The 17,470-nt window shown below is 37.8% G+C and overlaps 1 protein-coding gene across 11 annotated transcripts in view; it reads left to right on the top strand.

The window, feature by feature from the left end:
- Positions 1-12,490, top strand: part of LOC122550578 (protocadherin Fat 3-like) — a 794,139-nt gene extending 781,649 nt beyond the window's left edge. For 8 of the 11 annotated variants that reach the window (XM_043691532.1, XM_043691521.1, XM_043691522.1 and 5 more), the window contains 3 exons: positions 5,192-5,251; positions 8,338-8,373; positions 9,216-12,490. In XM_043691532.1, coding sequence (XP_043547467.1) covers positions 5,192-5,251; positions 8,338-8,373; positions 9,216-9,835 — 716 coding nt within the window. In that variant the 3' untranslated portion in view covers positions 9,836-12,490. The remainder of the gene's footprint in view (positions 1-5,191; positions 5,252-8,337; positions 8,374-9,215) is intronic. The other 3 variants (XM_043691528.1, XM_043691530.1, XM_043691531.1) reach the window with 3 other exon arrangements.
- Positions 12,491-17,470: the final 4,980 nt, after the last annotated feature.

Below are 17,470 nucleotides of genomic sequence, written 5' to 3'. Positions count from 1 at the left end.
AGTTCCAGAGGTGAATTGAGAGTGACAGCCCTTGACATCAAAGCTACATTCAACAGTGTGGCATTGAAGAGCCTCAGCAAAACTGGAATCAAGGGGAATAAGGAAGCAAACTCTCTGCTGGTTGCAGTCATACTTGGCACATGGTTGCAGTTGTTGGAGGTCAGTCATCTCAGCTCCAGATCATCTCTGTAGGAGTTCCTCAAGGTAGTGTCTTTGCCCCAATCATCTTTAGTTGCTTCATCAATGATCTTCCCTCCATCATGAGGGTAGAAGTGGAAATGTTTGCCAAAGGTTGCACAATGCTCAGCACTGTTTGCAACTCATCATATACTAAAGCAGTCCATGTTGAAATGCAACAAGATTTGGACAATATTCAGACTTGGACTGATAAGTGGCAGTTAATGTTCATGTCACACAAATGTCAGGCAATTACTATCTCCAGTAAGAGATGATTTAACCACTGCCCATTGACATTCAATGGTGTTCCCATCACCGAATTCCCCACTATCAATATCCTTGGGGTTATTATAGACCAGAAACTTAACTGGACACATCATATAAATACTTTGGTTACAAGAGCAGGTCAAAGGTTAGGAATACAGCAGCGAGTAACTGACCACCTGACTTCCCAAAACTTGTTCACCATCGACAAGGCACAAGTCAGGAGTGTGATGTCATGCTTCCCATTTGCCTGGATGGTGCAGCTCCAACAACACTAAACCAGTACAAAGCAGCCCACTTGATTGGCACCACATTTACAAGACTCACTGCAGAAATTCACCAAAGGTCCTTAGACAGCACCTTCCAAACTCATGATCACTTCCACCTAGCATGACAAGGACAGCAGATACATAGGAACACCACCCTCTGGAAGTTGCTGTCTAAGTCACTCACCATCCTGACTTCAAAATATATCACTGATCCTTCACTGTCGTGAGGTCAATTCCCTGGAATTCCCTCTCCAAGTGCAATGTGGATCTATCTACAGCACATGGATTGCAGCAATTTAGGAAGGCAGCTCACCTCACCACCTCAAGGGTAACAAGGGCAAAGCAATAAATGCTGGCCAGCCAGTGACACCAATGGCCCACAAGAAAATTAAAAATAAACTAACCAAAAGAAGTGGTTAAAAGCATATTGAGTTTTAGTCCTTTTCAGCGCTGGAAGAGACCATTTGGCCCTTTAAATCAATGCCAGCTCTTGGCTGGATAATTCAATAAGGCACACACTCCTGCTAGACCTCAGTACCCCAGCAGGTTTAATTCCTTTGAGTGCTCATCTAATTTCCTATTGAAATCACTTTTTATTTCCATTTCCACTTCCATTATCCTAGTGGGTGACACATTCTAGGCTCACAGACCTGCTCGTTCATTACATAAATGTTCTTGCACACGTTCATCCTGCATCCTCTACCAAATCTATTCATTGAAAGTTTTTAGTCATCTCCCTTATCTAAATCTGTCATAATATTTCATATCTCTATCAAATCACACCCGCATACCTCTTTCTTCAAAAAAGAGCAACCCCATTCCTTCCAACAAAACCCTGTAATTAAAGCCCTCTGCCTCAGAAACATTCAGACAAGTCTCTACTCTCAACCATCTTTACATCCTTCCTAAACTATGATGATTTGATCTTAACACAATATGTTAATTGGTGTGGAACGTCATGAAAGTTCAACATAACCTTCCAGCTTTTGTACTCAACAGTTCATTAAATAAGCCTAAAATTGCATGTGCTTTACCAGCCATTCCCTCAGTTTATCCTGCCACCTTCAAATATCAAAGCACATTCAACAACCCCTAACCACCATGAGGTTCCTCTGTTTTTGCACAAACTGGAATGGTATAACCTGTCTATATTGCCTCTGGCAAAATGCATCACCTCTCAATTCTCTTAATTAAGTTCCAGCTGCCACTTATTCTGCATGTCTATCTATGTCCTGTTACTAGTAATTTATAACATCCTCATTGTTTGCTATTCCTCCACATTTGGTGATATCATGTTTTAAGAACTTCATGTTACAAGACCAATTAATTTATATATAACATAAAAAGTATTCTCAGGACTGACCATTGGGGAACATGGGGTGGCACGGTGGCTCAGTGGGTAGCACTGCTGCCTCACAGCAACAGGGTCCCAGGTTCGATTCCAGCGTCCAACTGTCTGTGCGGAGTTTGCACATTCTCCCCATGTCTTAGATTCGATTACTTACAGTGTGGAAACTCTACACCGACAGTCGCCTGAGGCGGGAATTGAACCCAGGTCTCTGGCACTGTGAAGCAGCAGTGCTAACCACTATGTCACCGTGCCGCCCATGGGTTTCCTCCGGGTGCTCCGGTTTCCTCCCACAGTCCAAAGATATGCAGGTTAGGTGAATTGGCCATGCTAAATTGCCCGTAGTGTTGGGTGCATTAGCCTGAGGGAAGTGGGTCCGGGTGGGTTACTCTTTGGAGGGTCGGTGTGGACTGGTTGGGCCGAAGGGCCTGTTTCCACACTGTAGGTAATCTAATCTAATCACCATCCAGCCACCTCCAAGCTGTAAAATAACTATTTACCAGGCTCATATTGCTTCTGTTGTTCAGTTGATTTTTATTTTTATCCATTTGGACACTGACTTTTCTAGTCCATAAGCCTCAGTGTTGCCAATCAGCCTATTATGTGGTACTTTATCATTAAATGACCAGTTATGGCTATGGATAAGCTGACCAATTCATCGTCTAATGTTGGTAAATTTGGCATGGGGGCAGGGTTGGCTGGGTAAGTACCAAGAACACCCATTGCATGGTGCCCAATGTGTACACCCCTCTTATTTGCCAGCCCATCTGTGGGAGCATGTAAAAACTAGTGCGGTACCTCAACAAAATTAGTATAAGCAGAATAACAGTAATGGAGAAATGAATGACACTAAATAGCACCAACAAGGCTTTGTATTCTCTGGAGTTCAAAGATTCAGAGTTGTTCTCACTGAAACTTACAAAATACTTAAAGGATCAACAGGTAAATGCAGGTAAAATATTTCCCCTGACAGGGGAGTCTTAAACCAGAGGAAATAATTTTTAAATATGTGGGATACCATTTAGGATCAAGACAAGTGGAAACTCCGACACACAGGATTGTAAATCTTTGGGGTTCTCCACCTAAGAAGCCTATAGAAGCTCATTCTTTGAGTATATTTAAAGTAGAGGTTGACAGATTTCTGATTGCCAGTGGTGTAAAGACTAATGGGGATACTGTGAGTAAAAGATGTTGCTGTTCAATCGGCCCTGATTGTGTTACTGGTGGAGTAAATTGGACAGGCTGAATGATCTATTTCTATTTCTATGTTCCTAAATCCACGTGACCAATATTTTCATGCCATGATTTTAAAAGAAGTAGGTGGCAGCACTGCAGTTGTCCGATCTGTAATCTTGCATTTCTACAAATTTGGGAACTTTTCCTTTTAGTTAGAAAGTTATAAATGTCAATTCGCTGTTTGGAAAGAGTGAGGAAAGAAACTAGAAAATTACAGACCAGTTAAGCTAACATCTATTGTTATGAAATGACTAGAGTCTGTAATTAATGTTGGAGACTGAACACCTTGAAAGCTCTTCACTAACCAGAGAGGGGCAGTGTGGGTTTGTTTTTAAGTACAGATTATGATTAGCGAATCTAGTAGAATCTTTTTGAGATAGTGACAAAAGAAGCAATAGCGACATGAGGAAAAACCTTTTTACACAGCGAGTAATTAGGAGCTGAAATACACTACTTGGAGCAGTGAAGGGAAGTTTATTTGAAGCATTTAAGAGACAATCGGATTATTGTCTGAAAAGAAAATGTGTGCTGAGGGAGAGTGGCACTAGGTGAATTGTTCATTTGGAAAGATAGCATAGATTTGACAAATGGCCTCCTATGCAGTAACAATTCAGTGACTTAAATATTTGAAAATTTACAGAACTGTTTTGTCAAATATTTCCGGTGTCTTGTTAACACCTTGCAACTGTGCTCAGAATTATTACTGAATTTCCTAGACACTCAGCTTAGTAAGTAGGAAGGTAATAAATCACATTACTCTTCCAAAAAATAAATAGCAAAATCTCTGACCTAAAAGGAACATCTTTAGCTAATTCCGGATCAGTTTGATTCAGCTTAACGTTCTGACCCACATCTCGACTCCCAAAAGCAGCACATGTTGAGACATTACAGTCAATTATGTACTTTTGAAATGTCATTGTTGTCATCTTCTCCAGCCCCACAACATTCAAAATACCTCTGCACTTCTAAAATTAGTTTCTTGAACATCCTGATTTTTAACTCCCCTACCATTGTCAGCCAGACTGGCTGTTAATTATTGAAGTTACCACCTTACATCCTTGACTTTTCTTTGTACATTTCAGAAGTTTCTTAAAACCACTTATTTAACCAAATTGTAGGTAACTTTCTTTAACTTTTTCATATGATGAATTGTCACTGACAAGGCCAGCATTTGTTGCTCATTCCTAACAGTGGTCAAGATGCTGGTGGAGAGCCTCATGTTGCATTGTACCTAATTATGCTTTACAACAACTCCTGTGCTGTTTTATTCTTTTAAAGGTGCTATATAAATATAAGTTGTGATTTTTATGAGAAATAATGAACCAGGATAACTACAGGGTGGCACAGAATGTATTCCTTAACACTCAATGTATCCATTATAGGTCAGTTCTTCAGTATGTTGCTTTGGCTGTACTTCTTTCCCTCTAGAAAACTACAATTAGGGTAACAACGTAAATATTTAAGTTCATGCTGTGTAATACCCTGAGAGATTCAGTACATTATTGTGCTTGGTGGTACTTCTGCAGATTGAATAGCCGCTGTCAACAAATGTTAACAGAATGAAGTCAGACACATTCTTCCTGTTGCTTCCCTGTAATAACATTTAACTGTTCTCAAAGATAGGCTTCACTGAGAAACTCAATGTATAAACTGAGCCTTACCATGCAGAGGTTTTCAAAAGAAATTACTTCACAACTGTTTTTATTAAAATTATGCAATAGAACCAGTAAAAAACCAAATTGTTTGCTCAGTTGCAATATTTTTGTACTTGCCTTTTCAAGAGGGATTTACATCAAATTAGTGTTAAGAAATTAATGTAGAACTGCTTATATTAACATTGCACTACTTTCTACTGCTCCTTTTCCTACCTTTCCCTTTTCTTACCCTATCCTGAAAGCTTCAGTAGTGACTGTTATACGGCTGGTTAATGATGCAGTTGACACAATTGAGAATGAAGGTATTTAACTTGTTAATTGCTCTCCTTGTTTTTCTTATGACAATATGATGTTTGGAATAAAACAATATACCACACTTTGAAAGATACTGTATGTTGTTTTATGTAGATTATAACAAAAAGTCAAAAGTATAACATTAGTTAAAATATTAACTGTCATATAAGCATATTTTTATGTAATTTATTTATTTGACTAAAGAGCCTACAGCAATTAACTGTCTTACTGAATTTCTATGGTCTCAAAATTACATTGTATATTGTGAGCAAAACTATTGAGAATGTTCAAATTATCCATTAAGAAGACAGGTTCCAACCATGAATCTTAGTTATGAGCTCAGACTTCATCCTTCTTCCTGTCAACTAACAGAAAGCTGAAACCGTTACCTCACATCCTTGAGCAGAGCTACCAACTTCATATCTTGTGTTCCACTAAAGCCATCTACTTTTCATCCCCATAGATTTGCTCACTTCTATCTCTGGGACACCCGGACCAACCAACCCAACCACCCTGTAGCTCAACATTTCAATTCCCCCTCCCACTCCACCAAGGATATGCAGATCTTTGGACTCCTCCATCGTCAGACCACAACAAAACAACGGTTGGAGGAAGAACACCTCATCTTCCGCCTAGGAACCCTCCAACCACAAGGGATGAACTCGGATTTCACCAGTTTCCTCATTTCCCCTCCCCCCACCCTGTCTTAGTCAAATCCATCGAATTCAGCACCGCCTTCCTAACCTGCAATCTTCTTCCCGACCTCTCCGCCCCCACCCCAGTCTGACCTATCACCCTCACCTTGACCTCTTTCCACCTATCACATTTCCGACGCCCCTCCCCCAAGTCCCTCCTCCCTACCTTTTATCTTAGCCTGCTGGACAAACTTTCCCCATTCCTGAAGAAGGGCTTATGCCCGAAACATCGATTCTCCTGTTCCCTGGATGCTGCCTGACCTGCTGCGCTTTTCCAGCAACACATTTTCAGCTCTGATCTCCAGCATCTGCAGACCTCACTTTCTCCTCACTTCTATCTCTGCCTCATCCTATTTGTTTTTCAAACCCTAAGTCTTGTTTCTGTTTTTATTTCCTCTAAAGTCAGAATGTACCAATGATTTCTGAGTCGATGTTCCACATTCCACCTTTTTAAACTTAAATACGTCTAAAATTATGCTGTCCTCTTAATAATGTGCAACAGGTCCCATTCACACATCACTTCTGTATTTGCTAATCTACAATGACTTGCTAATGTCTAGCAATTTTATGATATTGACTCTTAATTCCATAGCTCTGTGACCTCAGTGAACCCTTTGTGAGACCTAGGGTGCTCCTCCAAATAAAGCATGCTGTACATCCCAATGATCATCACTCCATCATTAGTGACCATGCCTTGCACTGCTTTGCTTCTGAGTCCTTATGTCCTGTAAATCTCTGCAGTGTTCTGCTTCTTTCACCACCTTAAATATCACATTTTTATCTGATGTTCTTAAAAGAACCTCCTTATATACCTAATAAAAACTAAAAGAACTGCAGTTGTTGTAGATCATAAAAACAAAAACAGAATTTGCTGGAAAAGCTCAGCAGATCTGGCAATATCTGTGAAGAAAAATCAAAGTTAATGTTTCTGATGAGGTGATTCTTCCTCAGAACCTACTTATGTGTCACACTACACTTATAAGGAACTTTGTAAAGTTTATAATGTCATATACAATTAAGTTCTCTTGATGCTTTCATGTCAGTTATTTTTTCCACTATTTCACTGGTAGTATTAGCTCATTTGTTGTTGCTTACTGTTTATTATTAAGGTGCAATTAAACCTTTTTTTTTCTAAGAATACGTAAGGCATTTATATTCTAATTCCACCAATTTTCATAGATTGTCATGTTTGAGATGGGCCAAGGCACAATTCCAGACGGTTACCTCATTCGCTGCTAAACAAGGACCTGATCTATCTGATCTTTGTGTAATTTTAAGTAATTTCAGCATACTCTTGATTGAATTTATAGCAGGAATATGGTAGAATAAAGAAGTAATCAAGAAGAATTTAAAAAAAAAACTTCTCCAAGCTCTGTGACAAAGCATAAGAATTCTACCTTTCAGAAGGACAACTGACGGAATTAATGGAAAAAAGTCTGAGTGTCATCACAAAGAAATAACTAGAGGGATACTTATCATGTAATTTTTAAAAAGTACATCTATGCTAAATTACAATGACCAAATTTCAGTGGAAATAAAATACTGATTATATTTCTGACAGTTTTTTGAAATGATGCTTTGATATATTTTCTAAAACAACCCCAGAGCAGTTTAGAGACAACCTTGCTTCATTCTAACCTATACAGATATGGAAATGTGTTTATTTATAATTTTAGGAAACATTACTGTTTAAATTATTCGTACTGAAAATGTGTATCCTAAAATCATAGTGTGCCATTGCTGTTAAAAACCTGGGATGTACAAAATCATTTTGGGTTTCTTTAATCCACAAAACTTAATTAAACAAAGAAAAAACAAATTCCAGTTTAACCTTGAAGAAATGAAAGCATCAGTCAAATTAGATATCCAAATGTCGCAAACCACAAAGTACTTGAAAAAACATTTCAGTTGAAACCCATGTTAGATTGATAGTGTTTTGTTTTAGGTAGTGCATTTTACACTAATGTTCATAAAGTGTGATCATGGTGAAAATGACTTCAATACAATAGCTTTTGCTTGTTCTAAATCATATCAAATGGAATTCTAATTTCCAAATATGTATTGTTGATTATTGCAACATCTGGTGAAGATGTGATATATTGATATGAATGAATAAATATTGTGCAATCTGTATTAAATAGTTTCTGTATTCAGCAGATTTAAAATAGAAAATGATAAATGCAGACCAATTAATGGATCTAAGATTTAACATTTATTTCAAAGAATGTTTGAGTCCAAAAGAATGGTATTGACTGTCTTTTTGCTGCTGGGCTAAATGTATGACTAATGCTTTTAATCAACTGTTTAAACCGATGTCAGTTGTATATATGTCCTATTTGAACTGATATACTCGAGGTATGTTTTTAACCATTCATTCATTTTCACTTTCCACCTGACAGTGTCCCTTATGGAGGAGGGGCAGAACTACAACAGAGGTGACTCCTGGACACTTGCAATCTGCTTCTTAATGCTATCCCAAGATCTGTTTTTTTAAGTAGCATTTGTCTCTCTTGTTTTTGAACTTGATTCCCTACTACACATGCATGTAATAAAACTGCAAGGATTACAATTATGTCTAAAAGATCAGAATAATAATCTGCAAAGGCATGGATTTACACTTGAACACTGTTGTTTCTGTTGACCTTCAGGCTGAACTCATTTTGTTGGAATAATGAATTTCAACTGTTAGCAATTACTTTAAATTGGTGAATAGTTGTTAAGCATGAAAGAGATGACCATAATGTTGATAGGCATTATAATATTAAGTATTTATTACCACGCTTATTAGAAATGAATATCTACATAGTTTAACTGAAAAGCATCATTCAACAATTTGCTGGTTCAGCTGTATTTTATCAATGCACAGTTTTTACAATATGAATTGACTGGCTTTCAATACGCATGCTGATTTTTAGTTGGGCTTTGCATGAATGTGACTTCCTATTTTGTCCTAAGCATGTTGGTGTGTGTTTGGTCAGTGAATGTTTTACATATAAAGCATATGGCATAACTCTGAAATGAAAAAGTAACACATTACATTTTCAGATTTTGGTGCAAGTCAGGCATTGAATTTTAAACATTTGTGTGTATATTTTTAACAATTAGCACACTTTAAATTTATACAAGAGCTCCAGAGCTTGTATTAATTTAGCATGTGTCAATTGAAATTTAACTTGAACAAATTAAGAAAATTTGTAATACGGAAGTATATTCAAAAGCATTATACATGTCAAGTAATAAATCACAAAAATGTTATAGTAGTTCTGTTCTATTGCAGCATATCATTGGGACACCTCAGACTGGATGCCAAGCACTCGACTACCAAACATTGAAGAAGTGCCGCATTATGAAGCAGCTGATACTGCCCCTGTGCATCATGCAAATACAAGATCACTGGATGCTGACTATTACCTCGGTGGATATGACATAGACAGTGACTTCCCACCTCCTCACGATGAGGAATTCCTGGGCCAGGATCAACTTCCTCCGCCCTTGCCGGAGGATTACCAGGATCAATATGAGATTATCCAATCACCTCAGACAACATCCACATTGAACGCTTTAAACTCCAATAGCAGAAGAAGACCGCACTTCCATCCCAGCCAGTACCTTCCGCCTCACCAGTTCCCTGCAGAAGGAGAGGCTGTTGGCATCCAGGATGTGACTGACAATGGTGTATTCCCTGCAGGTTCAAACCAAGACTTGGATAAAGTGATTAGCGACAACATACCAATGCCTGTATTTGCATCAACAAATGCATCATCTTCAGATATGTCAATGAGCTGTGGTTTCGATGATTCTGAAGTAATGATGAGTGACTACGAGAGTGGTGATGAACATAATTTTGATAACATTCATATCTCTTTTGTAGAATCTCAATACCAGACACAGGTGTGACAATTACATGGGCCACTTCAGAGCTAAAAATTAACAATTTAGCTGCACTGGAAGTAAGGAGATGCAGTGACAGGAAGATGAAGAGCTTTCCATTGCGTATTTGCATCTGCAAGGAACTGATGAACAAAGTAAATTAGAATGAGTTGCTTTCTGCTAATTGGGTACTAATTTCATGATATAATACCCACAAAAGACTCCTCCTAATATGTCTACAAATATTTTTTTTTAAATAAATGAACCCTCTTCATGATAGTCATGTTATGGTTTTGAGTTAAGTAACTACTGGAGTTGAATGTGTGGAAAAGAATCATTGATGATATTTTGAAGTATTGTTCCTGTGGAAGCTCATTTGATGCTGTTAGATTAAGAGCTCTTCTGATAGAGAATACTAATCAACAGTCAGTGGTAGGCATTCCACAATGCAGTGCTTAAGCGACAAAGTAACTAGTAATGGCACTTTCTGGAATTAATATAAATTAAATATACTGGACACCCAACATATATTGCTGTGGTGTAATAACACACTAGCAAGACGTCAGTTGTTTAGACAGTTCCTCAGGAGAAGGGCAGTACATACTTAGAAATCTATCTTGCATCATTTTAATTCTGTCTGTTCACTTTCTTGCTGGTTACAATATCTATCATGGAATGTATATTTGTGCACAGCCCTGAAGTAATTGACTCACTGCAGTCAGTTAAAGCAGTGCAATGATGTAGATTAGTAAGCACTTAAAAAAAAGTCAACCTGAAATACCGAACCAAAATAAAACTTGCACCTCTCCTCTGTTCTTACAAATTATCTATTTGCTATAGCATTTCGACCATGTTGTATTCCCATATCAAAGCACATTTAAATGCGACATGAGAACTCAGTCAGCTACATACACTTGCAAATACAGTGGAGTCAAGTTATTTAAATGTTAAAACAGATATGAAGAGGAATGGAAATGTCTGTTCATGTGTGAATAAATAGAATTGCACTGCTGGCTTGAACTGATGTATGTTTGGAATTAAGAATGCATTTTTATTGATAGTGTCTATGGAACCATTTGACAAGCTCATGTTTTGACAATGAGAAAGGTGTACTGTAAGATGTATTTACTTAATGTAAAGGTCTTGCAACAAAACCGTTGGAATTAAATACAAGCCAATTTTGTACTCCTGAGTTTTAACATAATGAGAAGATCAGACAGGTTAATGCAGGATTCCATCCTTACAAGTAATATCTGCCATAGTCATATAATCTTCAGTTGTCCTGAAAATTCAGTAAGCTCCCGAGTAACATTTTCAAAGTCATGTGATTGGAAATAGAAGTTTCAAATCTTACAATATGTTGAACCTAGGCTAGGTTAGAATTCAGGTTAGTACATTTGAAATTCACTTTCTGAAATTTCTCAACAGTAATGAATGTATTTCTATTGCAAACTACTTTAATTGCACATTATACAATTTAATAATTGATTTAGTTATCCTTTTGGTCTGTGAGAAAGGATAACGATTCCCCATACAGTATTGTCTCTGGTAATACAGTGTTAATCAGTTTTGTGAAAGCATACTTATGCAGTGAAAAGAATTACAACTGGAATTTAATTCTGATCTAGCCTAAATCATACAGGTTGAAATTATCTCTGTCTGTTGCATGTTGGGATCTTGTATGGAATTTAATCTGATTCAGTCCAGTTTCTACTAGATGAGCTTTCCGCATTAGCCTGCTTTTAAGTTCATAATTTGAATAAAATGGGATGAATTTAAATTTTCTCATCCATCTTTGGAGTCAGTTTCATATTGTAAAAGCTAAACCGTCACAGATTCCCATAATAGGTTTACATCTCAACCCTTATTCATTTCATTTATATGTAAATTATCTTGAATAGCTATGGGTCTATGACACTCATTTTAGAAAATTGTGAAATTTGATACACCTATAGATTTCTAAGCTTTTGTAGTATTGTATTAAACGGTTGTCATGTTGTGTATTATTTTTACCTGCTATTAACAGGCTTTGTAAAGATGTAAGTTTATGTGTTTAAATGGTTTGTACAAAGTGTACATATATATAGATTGGGTTGTTTAAATTTTGCAAGCATTTGTAGATATTTGTAGATAATGTGTTCTGGGATGCCTTGAATTTCTTTTGCTGATACAGGTGTATTATCAATCCAAAGCAGAGGTTGATAAATATTGATGAACTATTTCTAAAGAAGAACAAGTATAAAATGGTTCAAGAAAATCCAATCACTTCATTTTGATAACCCAAATACTACCGTTATTGTTGCTGAAGAGTATCGAAAAGGTGAAACTATATAATGTCTTGCAATAAATCAGCAAGTCCAGTTTTTCTTGAATTTCAAGGTCGCACAAGACAATGTTCTAAGAGTTGTGTTTTTGAATAACTACTGTGAGTAAGCCAAGTCATTGACAAAACATGACTAAATAGTGCAAGAGAATAAGGTTTATTTTGTGTTAACAAAGGGAAAGCAGATGTCAGCAGAACTTGATCTGTTTCGATGATCAGCTGTGTAATTGGTGTTGGCAGTATTAAAAAAATGTAGTATTTTATGATGACTCAATTGTCCATTGTACAAATTGATTTTTAACTGCCTCTATGTTTCTTAAGTTGATGTAACAATAAAGTGTGTTTTTAATTAGTTAAAATTTGAGTCTCCCACAAAAAATACTCTTTACTTAGCTCATCCTATATAATATGTATGACACAAACTTTTCATTGAACTAAACCTTTGCACTTTAATTCTGGATGATGTTTTGCGGAAAGGGTGGGAAATAACCTTCAGTTCCCATTACAAAAAAACCTTCCACTCAGAGCAGCACAAGGAATAGTCAAGCATGAAAACCACTCTTTGGACATAAGTATAGTGTTGAATATAATCCAACATAAGCAACTGAGGTTAGAAATTGAGGATTGTTTAGCTGGCAAAATTAGCATTGGGAGTGGTGGCTCAGTGGTTAGCACTGCTGCCTCACAGCACGAGGGCCCCAGGTTAGATTCCAGCCTGGGGCAACTATCTGTGTGGAGTTTGCACATTCTCCCTGCATCTGCGTGGGTTTCCTCTGAGTGCTCCGGTTTCCTCCCAACAGTCCAAAGATGTGCAGGTCAGGTGAATTGGCCGTGCTAAATTGCCTGTAGTGTTAGGTGCATTAGTCAGAGGGAAATGCGTCTGGGTGGGTTACTCTTCGGAGGGTTGGTGTGGACTTGTTGGGCTGAAGGGCCTGTTTCCACACTGTAGGGAATCTAATCTAATCTAAACTTACGTATTATAATGTGCTGCCCTTATGTTGAGGCTGGTGTACCTTTCAATCACTTTGCATTAAGAAAGAAATAGATTGGACTTGGATCAGAAGAGCTATTGCTTCCATTTCCACTTTTTTATATCAAATTATCAACTTGAATTTAACAGATGTGGGGACTGTGGTAACATGAATCATTGTGGTAATAGATATCTATTTGATTTGAGGCTTTGTGTAGCCATGATCAACTTAAATTAATATTGAAAATGTCCCCACTACATTTAGCTTAATCATTTATATGATCGATCAACAAAAGCGTTGATTAGCAAAACTCCTAAGTACTGATTGGAAATGTGCAATTTCATAATGACATCGAGAAAGTAATATCTATAACTCATCATCACCTTCACAAAATAGACTGTAAATAATGGTGAAAAACGTCATAAGAAGTGATAAGCATAGTTTTGGTGAGGGAATCTAGCCCATCAACAGATAAAAAATAGACTTGAAGCATGATAACATATCAAAGGTAAAATCATAGCCATTATGACAAGGGTTGGGGGGGGAATTCAACCCATTGCATCATGTCTGATCTCTGTGGAAAAAATCCAATCAGTCCCATTCCCCTGCTCTGTCTGTTCCTCTAAGTTTATTTGTCTTTGCTTCCATCAAGGACAGACAGTTCCAAATCATTACCATTCACTGTGTAAAACAATTTTTCTTAACAGACCCTCTATCTTTTGACCGAAACTTTAAGTCTGTGTCCTCGAGTGTTTGTACCATTGGTTAATGGAACAGGGCTTCTTTGCAGTGCATCTCTAAACCTGCTATAATCTTGTACAGTCATAGAGCACAAAAACAGACCCTTTGATCCAACCAGTCCATGCTGACCAGATATGCAGGTCAGATGAATTGGCCATGCTAAATTGCCCATAGTGTTAGGTGCATTAGTCAGGGGTAAGTGTAGGGAAATGAGTCTGGATGGATTATTCTTTGGAGGGTTAGTGTGGACTTGTTGGGCTAAAGGGCCTGTTTCCACATTGTAGGGAATCTAATCTAATAATTTCAAACTAAATTCCTCCAAACATTTCTTACACATGTACTTATCTAAATGTTTTTCAGTTGTTGTATCTGTGCTCTCATTCACCACTTCATCTGGAGGTTCATTCCAAACACGAACCACTCTGTAAAACAATTGCCCCTCATGTCATCTTTAAATCTTTAACCTTTCACCTTAAAAATATACCCACTAGTCTTGAAATCCCCCATCCGAGAGAAAAGACACCTCTATAAAATCTCCCATTCTCCTGGAGACCAAATCTGCAACTATTTTGATAAATTTCTTATGCATCCTCTCAAGGACGCACACATCCTTCCTGAAGTATGATCACTAGAATTGGGTGCCATACTCCAGTTCTGGCCTAACCAAGTCTACCATGACTTCCATGCTTTTATTGGTCAATGCCCAAAATCCCAAATGCCTTAATACCTGCTGCCTCAATATTTTATGCTACCTTCAAAGAATTCTGTGCATTCTTGTGTCACTTACACTATATTGTCTCTCCCTAGCCATTCTGCCAAAATGCATCAATTCACACTTTTCTATCAAATTCCATCTATCATTTTAGTACACACTCTGATAGACCGTCCAATTTTATTGTGTACAATTTTGTCCCCTTACTTGAGGAGGGGAGTAGTTGTATTGGAGGCAGTTCAGAGGAAGTTCACAAGACTGATCCCAGGCATGAAATTTGTCTTATAAAGAGAAATCATGCAATTTAGGCCTCTCTGGAGTTCAGAAGAATGAGATGAGATCTAAATAATGCTAAAGAGGATTGACAAAGGAGACATAGAAAGGTGTTGGGGCAATCTAGAATGAGAGGTCATTATTTTAGGATAAGGGTTTGCAGATTTAAAATCGAGTTGAGAGAAATTACTTCTCTCAAAGGGTCATGAATCCAGAATCCAATACCCTTGAGTAGTCAGGTCAATGCTGGGGCATTGAGTATGTTTTGAGGAAAAGACAGACAGATTTTTAATGAATAATGAGTTGAAGAATTGTGAAGAATGGGCAGGAAAGTAGAGGCTGAGATGAAATTAGTCATGATCGTATCAAATGGGGGAGCAGGTTTGAGGGACTAAACTGTCTGCTTCTGTTCCTAGTTCTGATGTTCTTTTGTAATCATTTGGTTTCATCCTTACTGTATATCTTCTGGTTTGGTATCATAACAATTTCACTCTGTATTCCAATATGCAAGTTATGTATGTAAGTCAGTAAGGTACTGGACCTAACAATGATGTTTGGTGATCACCTTTACCAATGATCCTCATATCTAGAAAAAACATTTACTACACTTGCATAATTCTGCTGTTCCATCAACCTCAATTTTGTTAATCAGCATTTTATGTTGTTCTTTTGCAAACACATGCTTAAAATCTGTACAGGTACTATCCATTGTATTCCCTTCATTAGCCATCATTTTTACTTTATCAAAATATTCAATTAATCAAACATTATCTACCTTTCCATGTTGGATGTCCTTTGTGATCAGGTAGCCAGAAGCAGAAATGACAACAAGACAAGTTAAAACTACAATCAAGCATGCTGGAAGATTTGGTGAAATTAATTTCAACTTTGACCTTGGTTAAAGCTACAGTCAGGGCATGTGACCTGTAGTTTCCTATGTTAACCAAATAAAGGAGAGAACACCTGGAATGTGGCTGTTTGTGACTTTATATAAACATTTAGGAGTTGTTTACCAATAACTGGGATCAAACATTGTGATCAGGTGTGGTCAATTCTCTGTCTGAGTGCCAGAGATGTTTCTGGAAGGATGAACACACTTTGGATAAAAGTTACCAGAACAAAAGATTTTGCAGTAGTGAGCCTTCAAGACAGTAATCCCAAGGATGGGAAACATTTGAGGCTGTAAGAGCTGCTCCTTTTTTGAAGTATTTTAGGTGTTGGACGTGATTTCCTAAAATTCCAGGAATGGGTAATTACTGCTTTATAAGCTGCTGGCATTGTTTTGGAAGTTTTGTGGACAAAAAAAATCAAAACAACAGCACTTTAAAAGGAGGAAGAGAGCAAAATCAGAGACCACATGGTCACTGAGACAGAGCGAAAGAAAACTATACTGCTGTCTGATACAGCAGTGAATCTGCACAGCTATTGCCTTTACAGCTTGAGTTCAAGTATTTCTGGACATTGGAGTGCATCTAAGAAAAATTAACAAACAGCAAAATTAATAGCTGACCTTGGAGAAAACTATGTGAGACAGTTCACAGCATGTGCAAAGCTAATGCACAGTTTTTAAATGTAACCTTGCTGTAAATCTACAAGGTGGGTCAAGTGTTTTTTTAAATTATATGTTTTCTTGAGATCTGTCTCTTGATTAAATTTTTAATAAATATAAAATATAAGTACTAAGTTAGCCTGGAGCTGCGTCTTTTGGAGCAGTAAGACTGTGCTATTTTCTGGATCTGTAGATTTTTAGGGAGCAAGGATGGCATTTAATAGAGTGTGCTCTTCCTGTTGGATGTGGAAGATGAGGAAGAGTTTCCATATTACTGATGATTACGTCTGCAGGAAATATGTCTGGTTACGAATCCTATAAGATTGCATGGATCAGTTGGAGCAGCACATAGAGGCAATAGGGAATTTACAGGAACTAGGGAGTGTGATGGATGTCAGCTATAGAAAGGCAGAGAAACTGCTGATACTTTCAGGTAGATGGGTTAACTCTAGGAAAGGGAGGCAAGTTGTGCAGGAGTCTCCTGTGGCTGTCCCCATCTCAAACAAGTATGACGTTTTGGAAAATGGCCAGTGTGATGGACACTCAGGGGAATGTAGCACGACAGCCATGTTTCTGGTACTGAGAATGGCTCTAATGTAAGGTGGGTTTGTCAGATTACAAGCGATCAATTATGATAGGGGACTCTCGTCAGAGGCACAGACAAACTCTTCTGTAGCCAACAGCAAGAAATCGGAATGGTGTGTTGCCTTCATGGTGCCAGGATCAAGGATATCTTGGAGAGGGTAAGAATATTCTCAAAGGGGAGAGGGACCAGCAGGAGATTATTACACACATTGGAACTAACAAAATAGAAAGGGAAAAGGATGAGATTCTAAAGGGAGACTATAGGAAGCTAGGCAGGAATTAAAAAAGGAAGTCCTTGAAGTTAATAATATCTGATTACTCCTTGTGCAACATGCCAGTGAGAGTAGTAATAGGAGCGTAGAGCAGCTGAATAGTTGGCTGAGGATCTGGTTCAGGAGAGAGGGGTTCACAATTTAGGATCATTAGAATCTCTTCTGGGGTAGAAGTGACCTGTGCAAGAATTGGAAGGGGACTAACACACTGGTAGGGAAATTTGCCAAAGCTGCTC

The sequence above is a fragment of the Chiloscyllium plagiosum genome, chromosome 6 (genome assembly GCF_004010195.1).
Source record: "Chiloscyllium plagiosum isolate BGI_BamShark_2017 chromosome 6, ASM401019v2, whole genome shotgun sequence".
Taxonomy (NCBI): Eukaryota; Metazoa; Chordata; class Chondrichthyes; order Orectolobiformes; family Hemiscylliidae; genus Chiloscyllium; species Chiloscyllium plagiosum.
This window is presented reverse-complemented; position numbering and strand designations above follow the sequence as displayed.